Raw genomic sequence first — 17,322 nt, forward strand, 5'->3', positions numbered from 1 at the left:
AGATTCGGGGAAAGGGGGTGCCGTGGAAGCCAAATTGGTGAGCCTGGGAGAGGACACTTCTCAAATGAGAGTCATGTCTTGGAACAGGGATCCCCAAAAAAGAGGAAATAATGTTACAGAGCAAATGATATTCCACAGTACCAATCACTCATCATGTTTAAAAACTGCATATGTAATTCTCTTTCCATGTATCCATCTTGGAAGAATACTGTTTCTGAAAAACATCTCAGAAAAGAGAAACTTTAGAACCAATACAATATACAGGCTTTAATTTCTGCTTCTCTGTAGTTGTGCCTGTAGGTCTCTATTTTTTATTCAGGCCAAAGATTATGAGAATTAGGAGCATAAATTATATTTTTAAAATTTGTTACAGTACAGAGGGATCTCCTTATTCAACGGTGGCTAAAACTGCCCCCTTGTTGACAGTGTCCACAGAGGCCAGAAACAACTCCGCTTGTTATGATAACTTTGGTTTCTTCATGGCAGCTAAAGAGTTGTCCCAGCACTTGGAGACGCTGAGGCAGACAGATTGCCCTGAGCTCAGGAGTTTGAGACCAGCCCGGGCAACATGGTGGAACCGCGTCTCTACAAAAAATACAAAAAAAAACAAAAATTATCCAGTCATGGTGCTGCACACCTGTAGACCCAGCTACTCAGGAGCCTGAAGTGGGAGGATGGCTTGAGCCTGGGAGGTGAAGGTTGCAGTGATCCGAGATCACATCACTGCACTCCAGCTTGGGCAACCCCCAGTCTTTCTCTCTCCCACCTCCAACAGAGTGAGACCCTGTCTCAAAAAAAGAAAAAAAAAAGGATAACTAGACAACAACCAAAAAATAAAAAAATTTAAAAAAATTGGCAACGGAAAATGTAAATTAAAGCCACAATGAGATATCAACTTACCCATTGGGATGGCTATTACAAAATACAAAACAATCAAAACCAGAAAATATTCAGCGTTGGGAAGGATGTGGAGAAACTGGAACTTTATACATTACTGATGGAGATGTAAAATGATTCATCCACTCCAGAAAATGGTACGGTGGTTCCCCCAAAAAATTAAACATAGAATTACCAAATTGATCCAGCTGTTCTCCTTCTGGATACATACCCAAAAGCATTAAAAGCAAGGACTTGAACAAACATAAAGACACCTATGGTCCTGGCAGCATCAATCACAGTAGCCGAGAGGCGGAAGCAACCTAAATGTCCATCGACATGAATAAATCAACAAAATGTGGAATATTCATGCAAGGAATATCAGCCTCAAAAGGATGGAAATTCTGACACATTTTACAACGTTGATAAAACTTGAGGAGCTTATACTAAGTGAAACAGGCCAGACACAAAAAGACAAATAGTGCTAGTTCCCCTCAGATGAGGCACCTCTAAGAGTCAAATCCATAGAGACAGAAAGGAGAATGGGGGTTTCCAGGGCCAGGAGGGAGAATGGGGCGTTAGTGTTTACTGGGTGCAGATTTTCGGCTGGGAAAGACGAAAAGGTTCCAGGGGTAGCCACACAACGGTGTGAATATAATTTAAAATGGCTAAGATGGCAAATTCTATGTTAGGTATTTTTTTAACACACACACACATACACACAAGCATCCAGTTTAGGGATTCGTCAAGACCATACCCAAGAGCCAGGTTTCTCCCACTCCCTGCACCCTCCCTAAATTCTCAGACCCACCTAATGGAAAACAAGCCTCCCTGAGCCTGTGCCCCCCACAAAACAAACAAACAAAAGCCCTGCCTGGCCTGCTTTTCTCTGCTGTGGAACAGCAACACTTCAGCCCAGGACCATCATTTTCCTGAAGTGACCAAGTCCCACGGGGCCCTCATCTCGGAGCTCAGGACCCCGGCCTCATTATTCCTAAAGGGAAGCACCCCTGAAAACACCCGTTCTGGAACAGCCGGGGCAACAGCAGGGCCCCCTCCCGTCCCCCGAGCCTTTTCCTTGTCTGAGCCAAAGGGCCGTTGCTCCTCGACGTCGTCCCAGAACCATCTCTTGCAAGAACTAACATCCCTTGTTTCCTTTCTCTCTCCCACCCCCAACTCAGAAGCTCTCTGAGCTCCTTCTGAACTGATCCTGGTATTTGAGGAATTAAATCTTTTCAGGAATTGAGACTCTCACCTCCTTAGAGTGACCAGAAATGAAGGAGTCGGCAACTGATGTTTTTAAATTCCCAAATTACAGATGGCAAACCCAAGTTGTGGGGAATGGCACAGAGGGGAGGTGGAGGTTGGGGTTGGTGTAGGGAAGTGGGGCTGCCAGCTAGGCTTTGGGGACCTGCCCAGGCGGAGGGGATAGCCGCTACCAGCGATGAGCTGCAAATGGTAGGAGTGCACAGCTTCTCCCGCCTGATTGGGGAAGATCTGACCCCACGCTTCTTACCCTGATGGAACCAGTGCTCCAAGTGGCCTCTCTTATTTCAGCATGTGCTGGGCTCAGCTGTAGGTGGTGCTGGGCCAGGGTCCAGCTCCTGCACAGCCTGTGTCTCTGACAACAGGCATCACAGGAAAACACGACCTTCCTGCCTGTGAAACTTTCGTGATCTGAATCCAAGTTCCGAGCCAGTGTCAGAGGGCGTGTCACTGGTCCCCACACCAGGACCGCAGGCCTGATTTCAATGGTGACAGTTCCAGCACTTATGCAGGAGTCCTGGGCTGGGCACGCTATGTCATATTAACTTTCCATCCTGGGTTTTGAATATCAGAACCCTTGTTTAGGTGAAAAATCTAGAACCTTTACCCCATAGTAGTTGACTAAGGAAACATAAAGCCTAACCTACCGTACTCAGTGATGCTTTAACTCAGTTTGTATTTTCTTCACCTTCAGGTGCATTTGAAAGACAGTGGCACATAGGGTGGCAGATAGGCCTTTATTTAATGTTCACACCAAGTGGGTGCACTGAGTGGGAACCACCTTCATCTGCTGTTCATTTCTTGCAGCAGTTATGCAAGTAAGTGTCATGATCACCATTGTATAAATGAGGAAGTTGAAATGGAGAGAAATAAATAACTTGCCCAAAATCACCAACTGTGAAGCGGCTGGGGCTGGCCTCAGCCCCTAGGAACTGGGCAGAGCCATCTTTCCATCACGTAATTAATCACTGGGCTAATGGGCCTCATGCAGGAGTTCTTCTCTATTTCTCCTGTAGCTTGCAGAGGGCAGCTCACTGCTGAGCACAGGATGCAGGCAGTTTCTCCGTGTGCCCCAAAGCCCTCTGTAGGAAACCGCAGGCCAACAAATGCACGTAGAGCCTGGGGACTCCCAGGACTTGGCCTTCATGTCAATGCTGGAGCTATTTGATCCAATCGTCTACAAGCCACAAACCATGTTAGCAAAGGAAACATTCTCTCACGTGATGTGCAACTCCACGCCCGTTTAACGCACACAGCAGCAGCACAAGTTAGCGAGCACAGCTGTTCTCCGGGGAGAACGCTCCTCCTGCCCTCTCGGAGAAACCAAACAGCCACCACGAGGAAATCACATGTTGAGTGAGGGCTGTAAACCCAAAGACCCTGGTGATTGAGATCTCCAACTTTAAAGAACTGCTAGGGAATAAGTGTGTTCCTGCGCAGTCAGTGGGCAGCCCTCAGCCTTGGCCGCAGGGCAGATGTGAGGCCGCGAACTCATAGTGTGGGAGCACGGGGCTGGGGTGGCCCAGCCGTCCCCAGAACACTGAGCTACCCACTTCTGTCTCCCCACTACAGCCTGATCCGCTTGGCACGTGCTGCTAGTGGTCAGCGTTCTGCTAGCCTGCCAGCTTTGCACCCCCTGGGTGGGAGGAGAATAGCGGACGGATGATCCAGGTGCAGGAGGAGGCAGCCCAGGCTCAGAGGTGTCTGGAGACCTTGGTCAGACAGCGAGGCACTGGCACTGTGTTCAAGCACCCTGTGCCCTGACTTCCACTATCTCTGACGTGTGCACCCCTCACCAGAGAGGACTGTCTGTGCCACAAACAGCCCTTGTTCCCTGCTGTGTTCCTGTGATAAAATAGACTAGGCATTACAGGTTCTTCTGGAAGGTCCGAGCTGTGGCTGTCTTGCTTAAAGCTGAGAAGGCAGGAGGAGGAACACAGAAATCTTCTGAACCCGGAGGCGGGCAGACCGGGAGAGAGAGCAATGTGTGGGTGTGCTTGCTGCTCCGCGGCCTCCAGCTCTCCCTTCTTGTAGGCCACCTCCTCCATTCCCTCTTCTAAAGGACCTTGCCTTTCCTACACAACTCCATTTCATCCACAGCCGGTGGAGTGCTGGCCCTTTTTTTTTTCTTTGTGTCTCCTAACTTTTTTTATTAAAATAAATTTTAATTGTGGTAAAATACACATAATGTAAAACGTATCATTTAGCCAGTTTTAAGTGTGCAGTTCTGTGGCACTGAGGGCATTCATGTTATTATGCAACCGTCACCACCTTCCACCTCCAGCACTTTCTCATCTTCCCAGACTGAACCTCTATTCATTAAACCACAACGTGTCCCCACACTTCCAGCCCCTGCTACCACCGTTCCACTTTCTGTCTCTATGAATTTGATCACTCTAGGAACCTCATATAAGTGACATTACATAGAGTCTCCTTTTGTGTCTGGCTTATTTCGCTGACCACGATGTCCCCAAGATTCATCCCTATTGTAGCGGGTGTCAGAGCTTCCTGCCTTTCTAAGGCTGAAGGGTATTTCATTGTATGGATAGACTGCATTTTGTTGATCCATTCATCTGTCAGTGAACACGTGGGGTGCTTCTACCTTTTGGTTATTGTAAATAACCCTGATGTGAACATGGGTGTGCAAATAGCTGTTCAAGTCCCTGCTTTCAACTCTTTTGGGTGCATACCCAGAAGTGAGATTGCTGGGTCATATAATTCTGTTTCGTTTTTGTTGTTTGTTTATTTGTTTGTTTGTTTGAGGAACCACCTGACTGATTTCCATAGTGGCTGGACCGTTCTGCATTCTCATCAGCTGTGTGTAAGGGTTCCAGTTTCTTCACATCCTTGCCAACTTGTGATTTTTTGATAGCATTTTTTGATAGTAGCCATCCTAATGGGTGTGAGGTGCTGCCATCATTTCTTTTTGAAATCAGGTGTCCAATGCATGTGGTCTGAAAACTTAATAGGATTCTAAAGAGGCCACATCACATCTAAAATGTCTGCGTAGGTCTGTACTGTCAGGCAAACACGTGTGCACTTTGAGTACACAGGCACACATCACTCTCACCTCTATCTGTGCCCGGAGCATGATTCCAGTTGGTTCTTGGTGTCGAGGTTGTCAGTGATGGTGGCCTGGTACCTGGTGAGACCCCATTTGCCAGAAGCACATGTGCACTGCTCCCTTGGGAAGACAGAGGTCTCCGAGTGTGTTTGTTTCTTGGCTTCAGAACCATGACCACGCCTGCATCGCCTGTCGGATCATCTATCGGTCAGACGAGCACCACCCTCCCATCCTGCCCCCGAAGGCAGACCTGACCATCGGCCTGCACGGGGAGTGGGTGAGCCAGCGCTGCGAGGTGCGCCCCGAAGTCCTCTTCCTCACCCGCCACTTCATCTTCCATGACAACAACAACACCTGGGAGGGCCACTACTACCACTACTCAGACCCGGTGTGCAAGCACCCCACCTTCTCCATCTACGCCCGGGGCCGCTACAGCCGCGGCGTGCTCTCCTCTAGGGTCATGGGAGGCACGGAGTTCGTGTTCAAAGGTAGGATTCCCATCTCGAGTCCAGTATCGCAGCCGATACACAGCCCTGTGACATTGTTGTGGAGGCAGAGCTGAGGGAAGGGACCTCATTTCTGCCTGAGTTCCTAGGAAAGAAATCGGGGAGCCATTTCTGCCTCAGTCCCTCCCAGCGCCCTCTGAGTTTCTCCCTGCTCAGAATGGATCAGGTGGACAGCCTCCGCTTGCAGGCCCGAGTGCGGGAGGCGTCCACTCCGCTGCATGTGGGACGTTGCCAGTCCAGGGAGGATGTTACTGGGAATGAAATCTCTGGCCAGGTGCGGAGGCTCATGCCTGTAATCCCAACACTTTAGGAAACCAAGGCAGGAGGATCTCATGAGGCCAGCAGTTTGAAACCAGCCTGGGCAACAGAGTGAGGCCCTAACTCTATAAAAAATAAAATAAATTAGCAGGATGTGGTGGCATTTGCCTGTAGTCCCAGCTATTCTGGAGGCTGAGCTAGGAGGATCGCTTGAGCCCGGGAAGTTGAGGCTGCAGTGAGATATGATCGTGCCACTGTACTCCAGCCTGGGCAACAGAGCAAGACCCCGTCTGTAAAAAACAAAAAAAGCAATCTCAAGTCTGCACTTTGTGTTTTTTGTACACAACTCTGGCGGATTCCATGCTGCCCCTTAATAACACTGCAGTTGCTTGCGTGCCACAGTGCTTTCTCGAGCGGGCAGGAAAGAGGTATTAGTGACACCTCAGGTGCTCAGAGCTGCCCTTTCCAACCCTGAGCTTGTCGTGTAATTGAGAGGTTGTCACCTGCTTGGAGGTGGGAGCATCTGTGGGAAGGTTCAGGCTGTGTCCTTATCACTAAATGAGGAGGGGAGGGAGGAGCTACACCAGGCTGCCAGCAACAAAGCGGGACTTGTGGTTGCTATTTTTAGAAGGTTGCTTTTTTTTTTTTTTTTAAGTTTGAGCATCTTTGTAAAATGGTGTTGGCCCTATCATGCCAGATAAAGAGGGACCGCCTCGATCCCAGGTGACTCCTCCAGGATGGCATTCCAGGGTTCAGTCCCATTGCTATAAAATGTTTCTGTTAACCCAGAAAGTCCTGGAAGACTTTAGCCCTCCTTTTGGGTAGCAAGGTTTGCTCCAGGAATACAGGCCCTTTGAGAAACTTAATTGAGAGCAAGCGATCTTTACATTACTCCACCCCGAAGCTCATCGCGTTGTACACGGAAGTGGCCCCCTGGAGGGACCTTCAGAAGCAATTCTCCACAAAAGCTGGGATTTGTATTTAATTTATTTACTCACATTTGTCTTGCTTGCAGCCTAACTTATTTTAGATGCCTGATGTATGGGCCCATAGGAATGTGTGAGAATGCCAACTAGAATAGGTGTTTGACACCAAAACTTTTAGAAACCCGAAAACCTTTTGATAAAAGCAAAATTCCAGCCTTTGTTGAGTATTTTTTTCAATCCCAAGGAGTCAGCATCACCAAATAAAACTCCTTAGGAGCACTCCGAGCTGTAGTTGTATTTCTTGCCTGCAGGCGCTCCCAGCTGTATTCCGGGCTCAGTGTTTCCACACCAGATGGTCTGTGTCGCGTGGCCACACCTGCAGCCTATCGGTGTTACTGCCACCCAGATCAACAGGTTGAACTCTTCCCCGCCTGACAGTGCTTTGACGGCTACTGCAGTCAGACGGGTGGGTCCGTAGGTGGGACTGTTTTTGGAAAACAAACCTTGTCTCATTAGAGTGTGGCCAGTGTTTTCTGGATCCCAGGCCTACTCCCTGGAGTCATGGAACTCTCCTCTCTCCTTTGCAGTGAATCACATGAAGGTCACCCCCATGGATGCAGCCACAGCCTCACTGCTCAACGTCTTCAACGGGAATGAGTGTGGGGCCGAGGGCTCCTGGCAGGTGGGCATCCAGCAGGATGTGACCCACACCAATGGCTGCGTGGCCCTGGGCATCAAACTACCTCACACGGAGTACGAGATCTTCAAAATGGAACAGGATGCCCGGGGGCGCTATCTGCTGTTCAATGGCCAGAGGCCCAGCGATGGGTCCAGTCCAGACAGGCCAGAGAAGAGAGCCACGTCCTACCAGATGCCCTTGGTCCAGTGTGCCTCCTCTTCGCCGAGGGCAGAGGACCTCGCAGAAGACGGTGGAAGCCGCCTGTATGGCCGGGCCCCTGGGAGGCACACCTGGCCCCTGCTGCTGGCTGCACTCGCCTGCCTTGTCACTCTGCTGCATTGGAACATCCGCAGATAGAAGTTTCAGAAAGTTGTATTTTTCCAAACCAGGATTCCTTGCTATTGACACATTTTCTTTACCGAAAGAAAAGACATTTATTCTTTTGATGCACTTGAATGCCAGAGAACTGTCCTTCTTTTTCTCCTCTCCCTCCCTCCCCGCCCCTGAGTCATGAACAGCAAGGAGTGTTTGAAGTTTCTGCTTTGAACTCCGTCCAGCCTGATCCCTGGCCTGAGCAACTTCACAACAGTAATTGCACTTTAAGACAGCCGAGAGTTTTGGACGAGCGTGTTTGGTAGCAGGGATGAAAGCTAAGGCCCTCTTATTTTTTTCTCTTAATTATTATTATATTTCTGACTTAAACTTAGAAGAAACAACTATCAAGCTAGTTTTTCCTGCCATTTTCCTGTGGTTGCAGCCTGTCTTCCTTTGAAATTGTTTCACTCTCTGAGTTTTATATGCTGGAATCCAATGCAGAGTTGGTTTGGGACTGTGATCAAGACACCTTTTATTAATAAAGAAGAGACACAGGTGTAGATATGTATATACAAAAAGATGTACGGTCTGGCTAAACCACCTTCCTAGCCTTTATGCAAAAAAAGGGGAGAATCAAAGCTTCCATTTCAGAAATGTTGCGTGGAAAAGTATCTGTAATTAAAGTTTCGAAGTAATTTAACCTATTTTTACATCATTTGTCTTACCTTGTTGAGAGACGAGGCTCGCTTGTTGGCTTCTGGTTGTTGTAGGAGGCATGTGGCTTCCCAGCCCTCTCAGTAGACAGGATCACTGGGAAAATAGCAACATCAATCCCGTTACACAGGAGCAGTGACACAGGGGTGGCTGCAGAGTGGCACACGCCACACAAGTGATAGAGAAAGTGCCCGTTCATTGCAGTTTCCTCTTCCTGGGGGACCTGAACCCTGATTCACACTGTCTTGTTAGGGGCAGGCAGAGGAAGCTGCACTCTAGTATCCATGCCACCTTCTAAGATGGACATGCAGAGACAGAACTGTAGCTGCTCAGAGAGAGTACAGTGGGCATGGTCTGCCCTGGGGGCTTGCTCCATCAGACCCTGATTTGGCATGCAACCAAATCTTTGTGTGAAGCCATCCTATCGTTGCACACACTGACCCACTCAGTGTCTTTCCTGCCGCTGATGTGGCTCTGTGCTGGCGGTTTCAGGCCAGTGCGCTTCTTCGCAGGGACATTAGGAGGGCGCAGGAGCGCATGTCTGCCCACTCCTTTGGAGTATCGCGGATGGTGCTATCCAGCACCAAGTGTTACTGTTCACAGACACTGAGGAAGGGAAACAGGAGTAACCGAAAGCCAGATGGAACAAAAGCAAACATGGAAACCATGATCACGGCGAAGAGCCATCCTGGTATTTAAGAATTAACTTTATGAAATACTGCAGCATTTGGTGTGGCATTAAGTTATAATGACCGCATAGAGTACCAAAGTGCTTTATATTTAGAATATATTTTAAGTTGTGGTGCAGACTGAGGGGGCTTATTCAAAATGAAAATACTAATGTAAATGTCTACCAAGTTCAATAAACAAAGATGTCAAAATACTCTCACAAATACATTTTATCTGTGGATCTATTTAATACTGATACTATCTAAAAGACATAATAGGCCGGGCGCAGTGGCTCAAGCCTGTAATCCCAGCACTTTGGGAGGCCGAGACGGGCGGATCACGAGGTCAGGAGATCGAGACCATCCTGGCTAACACGGTGAAACCCCGTCTCTACTAAAAACAATACAAAAAAACTAGCCAGGCGAGGTGGCGGGCGCCTGTAGTCCCAGCTACTTGGGAGGCTGAGGCAGGAGAATGGCGTAAACCCGGGAGGCAGAGCTTGCAGTGAGCTGAGATTCGGCCACTGCACTCCAGCCTGGGCGACAGAGCGAGACTCTGTCTCAAAAAAAAAAAAAAAAAAAAAAAAAGACATAATAAAATCATGTGAAAAACTGTATTCAATGCTGAAGAATACCTCAGTGACTTACCACAATTCAGTTCACAGGCACTCCCCTAGACTCAGCTATTGGTGCTTCTTAAAAATATGCTATATATACACACATATACATATACGCAAATATATAGATATTAACGTGTATACAATGTATGTGCATATATATATTTCTTAAGGATGATATGAAATTCATGTGGTCTTACCACTTTCTGATACAACATAAATCCGTACCAACAAGAAACAATAGAATTTACTCACGGGTCACCCGCACCTTAGCTTTCTGCCTGATGCCATTTCACCCACATACACTCCATCTTATCTTGGTTGTGTCATGTGAGCACAAATAAGACTCTAAACTCCCCCGTGTCCCACGATGATCTCCATGTTACAGGATTTCCCATCACCTCCAAGAAACAGTGATTGACCTCTAAGAGCCGTTCAGGTTTGAGTGTCAGAAATGTTAACTCGAGACCATGGCACTCTCTCTGAGGAAGGCGTGTCTGGCCCTTAAATATTCCATCACAAGCTTAAAGTACACAGCATGCAATCAGTGCTGGCCAGCCTCCCCCTCAGTTAGGAGCATGTCATTCTACGTGGGAATACCAGATTCAGGGAAGGTGGCGAAGAGCGAATAAGACCTGCTGGAACCAGGCTTCCTCCCCTGGGGAGCAGGCTGATGAGGGCCAGGTCGAAAAGCTTTTCTTTGGGCAATAGTAAAATCTGGGTGTCATTTAGACTTCTACTTCATACCATCCAAGTTGACCTGGGGCTCAAAAGGAAATTCCTGGCCTTCTGACTATAGCTGGTACAGAACTAAAGGTCGGTTTGCTTAGACATGACAAGTTCCAGTGTCAGAGAGCAGGATCACACATCACACTCAGGTCTGCCACCTCCAGGTGACATCATCGTAGCAGTCCGCAACAGTTGTCTGATCCCGTGGGGGCATGCTACGGTAACTCAGCACACCACCACGAAGGGCCTGTCAGGGAGGCTGACAGCCCAGCACATCCCTGATACGGACCACACGCACCTGTGGGAACAACTTGACTGTCAGGCTCTTGTGGTTTCTGGGTGAACGAAGAGCTTTACTGATAACAAACAAGCCATTCTCTATTCCACTAACTCTTAAAATAAATTCTGAAAACAAAGATGATCTTCACAACGGTGTTGTGTTTTAACATTGCAATGTTTTGTCTTAACATGGTACACCCAATCCTTGGAAGACAAACTAGGAACACAGCAATGGGATACCGAAGTCAGCAGACAGCATCTAATTAGGCATTTCGGGACACTGTCCTCAAAGGAAAATGCCAGAGAGCCTGGGGACAGGGAGAGAGTGGGTCCACTCACACACAGAGACCTTCCCTACCCCACAGAGCCTTCTTTGGCTTTCTTGAGATATCTGAGCTTTCTTTCTGTTTTGTTTGTGGGGTTTTTTTTGTTTTTTTGTTTTTTTTTGAAACAGAGTCTCTCTCTGTCTCCCAGGCTGGAGTGCAGTGGCGCAATCTCGGCTCACTGCAAGCTCCACCTCCCAGGTTCACGCCATTCTCCTGCCTCAGCCTCCCAAATAGCTGGGACAACAGGCACCTGCCACCATGCCCGGCTAATTTTTTGTATTTTCAGTAGAGACAGGGTTTCACCATGTTAGCCAGGATGGTCTTGATCTCCTGACCTCGTGATCCACCCACCTCGGCCTCCCAAAGTGCTGGGATTACAGGCGTGAGCCACCGCACCTGGCCGACATCTGAGCTTTCATGAGTCCAAACATCTTTCAGGAAATATCTGCATCAAGAACAAATGCAGTTTGGATCAATGTTTCCCACCAATTTCTAGATTTATGAGAAAATGCCAAGCGTTCTTTTCTTACCAGTAAGAGAATCACATGTCCTAAAGAAAACAATTAAATTCTTCAAATCCCCAAATCTAAGACTGTTCCTGAGTCTTCCTGGCTTGGGTCAACAATCTCGAAATACAAAATTGGGCTCCTGTTTGGTCACAATCCCATTTTCCTGGTGTTTGACTAGGCAGAAGTAACACTGTCTTGGAAAAAAAGTTAGAGAAGTATGGCCTTCAACTTCTCCATCGGCTGAGATGTGATCAAATTGACACACTGCACTTTATATAGTCATACCTAGTCAAGAGAGACCTACCTGATGCCACCCAAGCTGTGAAACTGGACGCACATGCACCCTTTTACTCCAGTGCACAGTTGCTGTTGAAAGCAGGTGGCAGTGTGTGACCCTCACCTCCCATTCCAAGAATAAGACCATGGTTTCCACAGGCTCAGCTCGGTCGCTTTGTTTCTGATGTCTATGGAACAACCACCTCCATCGCCTACGGCCTCTGATATACTCCATGAGCATTTCCACCCCCTCTTCATTTAATGAATTTCATGCCGCTGTTACACTAGAATTCAGAAGCACAAGAGAGTTTGTGAGCACAGATTGCTGTGCTTTGCAGCCTCAGCCTCTCAAACTCTGTTGATCAAAGTCTTGTCTTCCTGAGCTGGAGGAAGGATTGGCACTCTTGCCGGCCTCTAAGGAGTTGCTCCAGCCTTTTTCTCAGGAAGTTGCTTCTTCTCAAGTGAAATGAAAGGCAGAGGAGAAACTTCCAGAAGGCTGGAAATTGTATTTTCCAAGGGCTTTAGGCATTTGAGGCCTAAGTCTTCTTTCTGTAGCTGATGAGGCTACATATGCAAAACAATTAAGAGACTTTGACCTTCAGAAAATCAAGATGATAGTAAACTAGTGAGGACCACTATCTACTAAGAGAGCTCACGTACAGAACATCTTTCTATCTCCTCAATAAAACAGTCCAGATTCTCACAGGCTAGGAGTAGGGTAATACATCTGCCATGAGATCAGTTTATTTAGAGGGAAAAACTGGGATATCTGTTGCGTGTTGAAGTTTTATCCTCCAACTCATTTAGGAAATGAAGCTGTTTTATATCTAGATTCCAGCATTACCTATATGAAAGAAAATAGTTCATTAGCCTCATAGGATCCTTAACTCATAGCATTTTTTAAAGTCCCTTAAAAGAGCCTATAGTCTCCTACAGGTTCTAATGCAGAAGAGGGAATACCCCGTTATATCAGAAGTAAGCAGTTCGGCAGGGTAAGACTGGGTAGGCAGTCTGAGAGACAGAACTGTAACGAGATAGCTCTCTACCCACACTGCTGCTGTTCTGTGCCCGACAAACGTGAAAGGCACCTTAGTAAAACATGGGGCTGGTTTGTCCTGACAGTCATTTGCACAGCTTTTGCACAACTTTTAGAAGGTATTTTCTTCCTAATATCAAATGGAGAGCACAGCAATGCAAGTACTAGAGCCCATTAAAAAGCAATACTATTCTTCACAGCATTCTCTGCCATTTATGTAGGAAGAGAAGCAGCCAGCATCCCACCTCCAGCTGACACCTTTATCCATTGTCAACATGAAAGTCTTTTCCTCTTGCAGTTGCGTATGTATTTCACCAATGGACAAAACAATTCTTCTTCACTACCTGCTCTGGATTACATAGCCCAACAAATCTGGCCAGCTGTTAAAATATTGACTAAAATAAGGCTAATGAATATAGCCTTGAATGCCTTGGAAACTTCAACCAACTGACAAGGTATCATTAATTTCACGTTATAGATGATAAAAGTGGAGCTTTCTGAGGTTAAGGGTTAAGAAGCCAAAGAGCATTGATTTAGCTCTTCTTTTTATTTTTGCCCCAGAATTTTAGCCTGGCTTTCTCAAAAACAACAACAGCAGCCATTTCTCGAATGCACACTAAATCATACAGTATTGTACTCAGTTCCATACAAGCATACTTGATTAATTTTCATAACAACTTACTTACTACAGCAAGATACTTTACAGTTTTAAATTCTTACTGAAAAACCTGGTTGTGACTTTCCATGTTCTCGTCCCAACCCCCGATAGTTTGTTTTTTTTGTTTTGTTTTGTTTTGTTTTGAGAGAGAATCTTGCTCAGTCGCTCAGTCTCAGCTCACTGCAAGCTCTGCCTCCTGAGTTCACGCCATTCTCCTGCCTCAGCCTCCCAAGTAGCTGGGACTACAGGCACCCACCACCATGCCCAGCTAATTTTGGTAGAGACGGGCTTTCACCATGTTAGCCAGGATGGTCTCAATCTCCTGACCTTGTGAACCACCCACCTTGGCCTCCCAAAGTGCTGAGATTACAGGCGTGAGCCAACGTGCCCGGCCAGCTTTTTATTTTTAAGGCCTCCACCACTGACCCCTCCAGAACATGTGGACTCAGTGACGCTTACAAAGCCTCTGGCCTGGCTCCGGACTTGGGGAGAGAAAAAGTGGAGCTCAGCAGGGTGTCAGACTTTGCTTTTCAGTATGAGTGAGAATCACCAATCTCAGTCCCTTGATCCAGGCTGAGCAAAGTCAGGGGAAACTGTTTCCTCCCAGAAACTGTCCAGGAAGAACACTGGGTGCCCTCTGACAGCAGGTGGGCGATTTCACCTTTCAAACATTCTCAGGTTTGAGTGACCCTCAGCTCCTCAGCCAGTCCAAGAACAATTCCTTCCAGATCTCTCCTGGCCCAAGGTCTCCAGGCCAGTGAGGGAAGGTGCCTTCAAGGGGAGCTCCTGCACACATACACACACACTTGATTTTCCATTTCAAGTGACAAATATTTGAACATCTCAGGTCAAGCTGGAGAGATATCTAATGTATCTAATGAAGCTCCTCAAATAAATGTGTGTTGTGGACACACAGTTGTGTGAGGGATCCTGTGGGCAGAAGTGTTTACTCTTTCACGTCTGCACTCTTCTGGGCCACCAGTATACTTTCGTGAATTGTTCTAGCACACTACTCTCATACCGGCCCTGGCCTATCCCACCTTCTGCGTAAAGCCACATTTGCAAAAGGTTAATAAAAGTATCTATTGCCTAGTTATCACTTACTCAAACCCTCCATAATTTCTCCCAGTGTTTGCACCCAAGTCAAACGTCCAGCCGTTGCTTCCATCTGCAAGGCAGTGCTGTGAGCTGGGCCATGGTCTGGTCACTTCAAATATGCAGCCTTGCTGACATTTTGAGGATGAAGTGCTCAGGAAGGGAGGCCAAGCTCAGCAGAATAGGCTCTGAGGAAAATCCAGGAGATGATCTCCATAGTAAGTTATGAAGGTATCTCCTACTGGTCCCTCCAGTTCTCCTCTCCACCCCTTCCCATCCTCCTTCCCCACACTGACTATAGCAGCGGGCTCCCTTGCCTTCTGCCTTCTAACTGGATTCAGCTAACAGGGTGTAGATGGGTGATCCCTGGCAGGAGGAGAGGGTAGAGGTGCCTACTCCCATCACACGGCTCTCTCCACAAGACCTCCCTGTCTAGGTTACCAGCAGCCACTTCCTCCTTTGCCCCTTCAGGTCTTGGATATTTTGGTTCCCACTGTTACTGGCCCTAGAGAACTGCAGTAGCTCTAGTTGATTTTTCTAAATTTGTGGCCCCTACTTTTGTAAATAATCTTCATTTTTTCCCTTTTGATGAGGGACTCTTGAGTTTGATTTTCTCTCTTTGTAGCATATCTGATTTTATTAGAGGGAACAAGTGAATATAAGCTAGAATCGCTTTTTTCAGATGAGGACTTCCTGCTTCAAATTTGGTGCTAGCCTTTCTGAGGATGTGTTTCATTTCATAAGTAGTAAAATCCTTCTTCAGCAAATACAATCTTCTGGTGCATGTCTCCACCCCAAGTCACCTCCCCTGCACTTACAAACCCTGTTAACCCGTAGACAGGTCAGTTACTGGGCAAGAGAAATGGACAGTAGAGAAGAGGTGATGCCACACAACAAGCTGAACTGCCCAGGTTCCACATGGACAAGTTTGATGAAAAATATTTTCCACATTATAGAAACTTCACACTCTATTCTAGTGGCAGACTATATATCTGATAATACAGATTAAATTTCATATTTTTATCCCAAGCTGTTTTCTATGTGTCTCCATTTCCTATTAATCTTCCCAAAAATGATGTATAGAGTCACTATGACCTTGAACTAATCAATACTCTTATTTTCAATGTGAAAAGTTCAATGACAAGACATTTAGTGTGTTTTTAAAAAGACATCTTTTTTATTGCAGTAAGAACACTTCACATGAGATCTACACTTTTAATAGATTACTTCACATGAGATCTACACTTTTAATAGATACTTAAAAGTACACAAGACAATGTTGTTAATTATAGGCACCATGCTGTACAGCAGATCTCTGGAACCTACTCATCTTGTATAACAAAACTTTATACCCTTTAAATAGTACCTCCACCCCAGCCCCTGGAAGCCACTATTTCACTATTTCTATGAGTTTGGCTATTTTGGATTCCTCATATAAGTGAAAAACACAGTATTTGTACTTCTGTGACTGGCTTATTTCACCTAACATAATGTCCTCCAGGTTTGTCCATGTTGTCACATACACAAGATTTTCTTCTTTTTTAGGGCTGAAAAATATTGCATTGTGTGTGTAGATCACATTTTCTTTATCCATTCATCCACTGATGGACGATATTTTACATATTGATGCCATATCTTACATATTGAATACTACAATGAAAGGGGGAATACAAATATCTCGTCAAGATCTGATTTCAGTTTTTCTGGATATATATCCAGTAGTGGGATTTCTGGGTAATATGATAGTTCTATTTTTAATTTTTTGAAGAATCTCCATCCTGTTTTTTATAGTGGTTGCACCATTTTACATTTCTTCCAGTCTTGCAAAGGAGCTCCAATTTCTCCACATTTTCTCCAGCACTTGGTATCTCTTTTTTTTAATAATGGCCATCTTAGCAGATGTGAGGTAATATCTCATTGTGGTTTTGATTTGCATTTCCCTGATGATTAGTAACGTGGAGCATCTTTTCATATTCCTGTTGGCCATTTGCATGTCTTCTTTAGAGAAATGTTTATTCAAGTATTTTACCCACTTTTTAATTGGGTTATTAGGATTTTTTGCTATTGAGTTTTAGGAGTTTCTTATATATCTGTATATCAGATATAGGGCTTGAAAATATTTTCTCTCCTTCTGTAGGTTGGCTTTTTATTCTAGGAATAAACTTAACTAAGGATGAAAGACTTATACAATGAAAAGTACAAAACATTTATGAAGGAAAAAAGACACAACTAAATAGAAAGATATTACTTACTCATGGAATGAAAGGCATAATATTGTTACAACGTCCATACTACCCAAAGTGATCTACAGATTCAATTCATTCCCTATCAACATCCCAATCACAGTTTTTACAGAAATAGAAAGAAACAAACCTAACATTTATATGAAAAAGCCCCAAATAATCAAAACATATTGAAAAAGAAGAACAAATCTAGAGGCATCTTTTTTTTCTGACTTCAAAATATATTACAAAGCCACAGTAATCAAAACACCATGGTACTGACATGAAGACATAGACATGTGT

General features: G+C 45.9%; 1 protein-coding gene and 1 long non-coding RNA gene across 5 annotated transcripts in view; one reads left to right on the forward strand and one right to left on the reverse strand.

Annotated features, from left to right (window-relative positions):
• LOC105478903 (APC down-regulated 1) overlaps positions 1–8,594 on the forward strand; it is a 33,967-nt gene extending 25,373 nt beyond the window's left edge. The window contains exons 4-5 of the mRNA XM_011736626.2: positions 5,373–5,694; positions 7,484–8,594. Coding sequence (XP_011734928.2) covers positions 5,373–5,694; positions 7,484–7,932 — 771 coding nt within the window. The 3' untranslated portion in view covers positions 7,933–8,594. The remainder of the gene's footprint in view (positions 1–5,372; positions 5,695–7,483) is intronic.
• Positions 1–17,322, reverse strand: part of LOC112426133 (uncharacterized) — a 54,715-nt gene that overhangs the window by 8,161 nt on the left and 29,232 nt on the right. For 2 of the 4 annotated variants that reach the window (XR_003017409.2, XR_011617146.1), the window contains exon 1: positions 8,616–9,514. This is a non-coding gene — a long non-coding RNA (uncharacterized lncRNA). Of the gene's footprint in view, positions 1–8,615; positions 9,516–17,322 lie in introns of those variants that run through there. The other 2 variants (XR_003017410.2, XR_003017407.2) reach the window with 2 other exon arrangements.

This window comes from Macaca nemestrina, chromosome 19 (assembly GCF_043159975.1).
Source record: "Macaca nemestrina isolate mMacNem1 chromosome 19, mMacNem.hap1, whole genome shotgun sequence".
In the NCBI taxonomy this organism is placed as follows: Eukaryota; Metazoa; Chordata; class Mammalia; order Primates; family Cercopithecidae; genus Macaca; species Macaca nemestrina.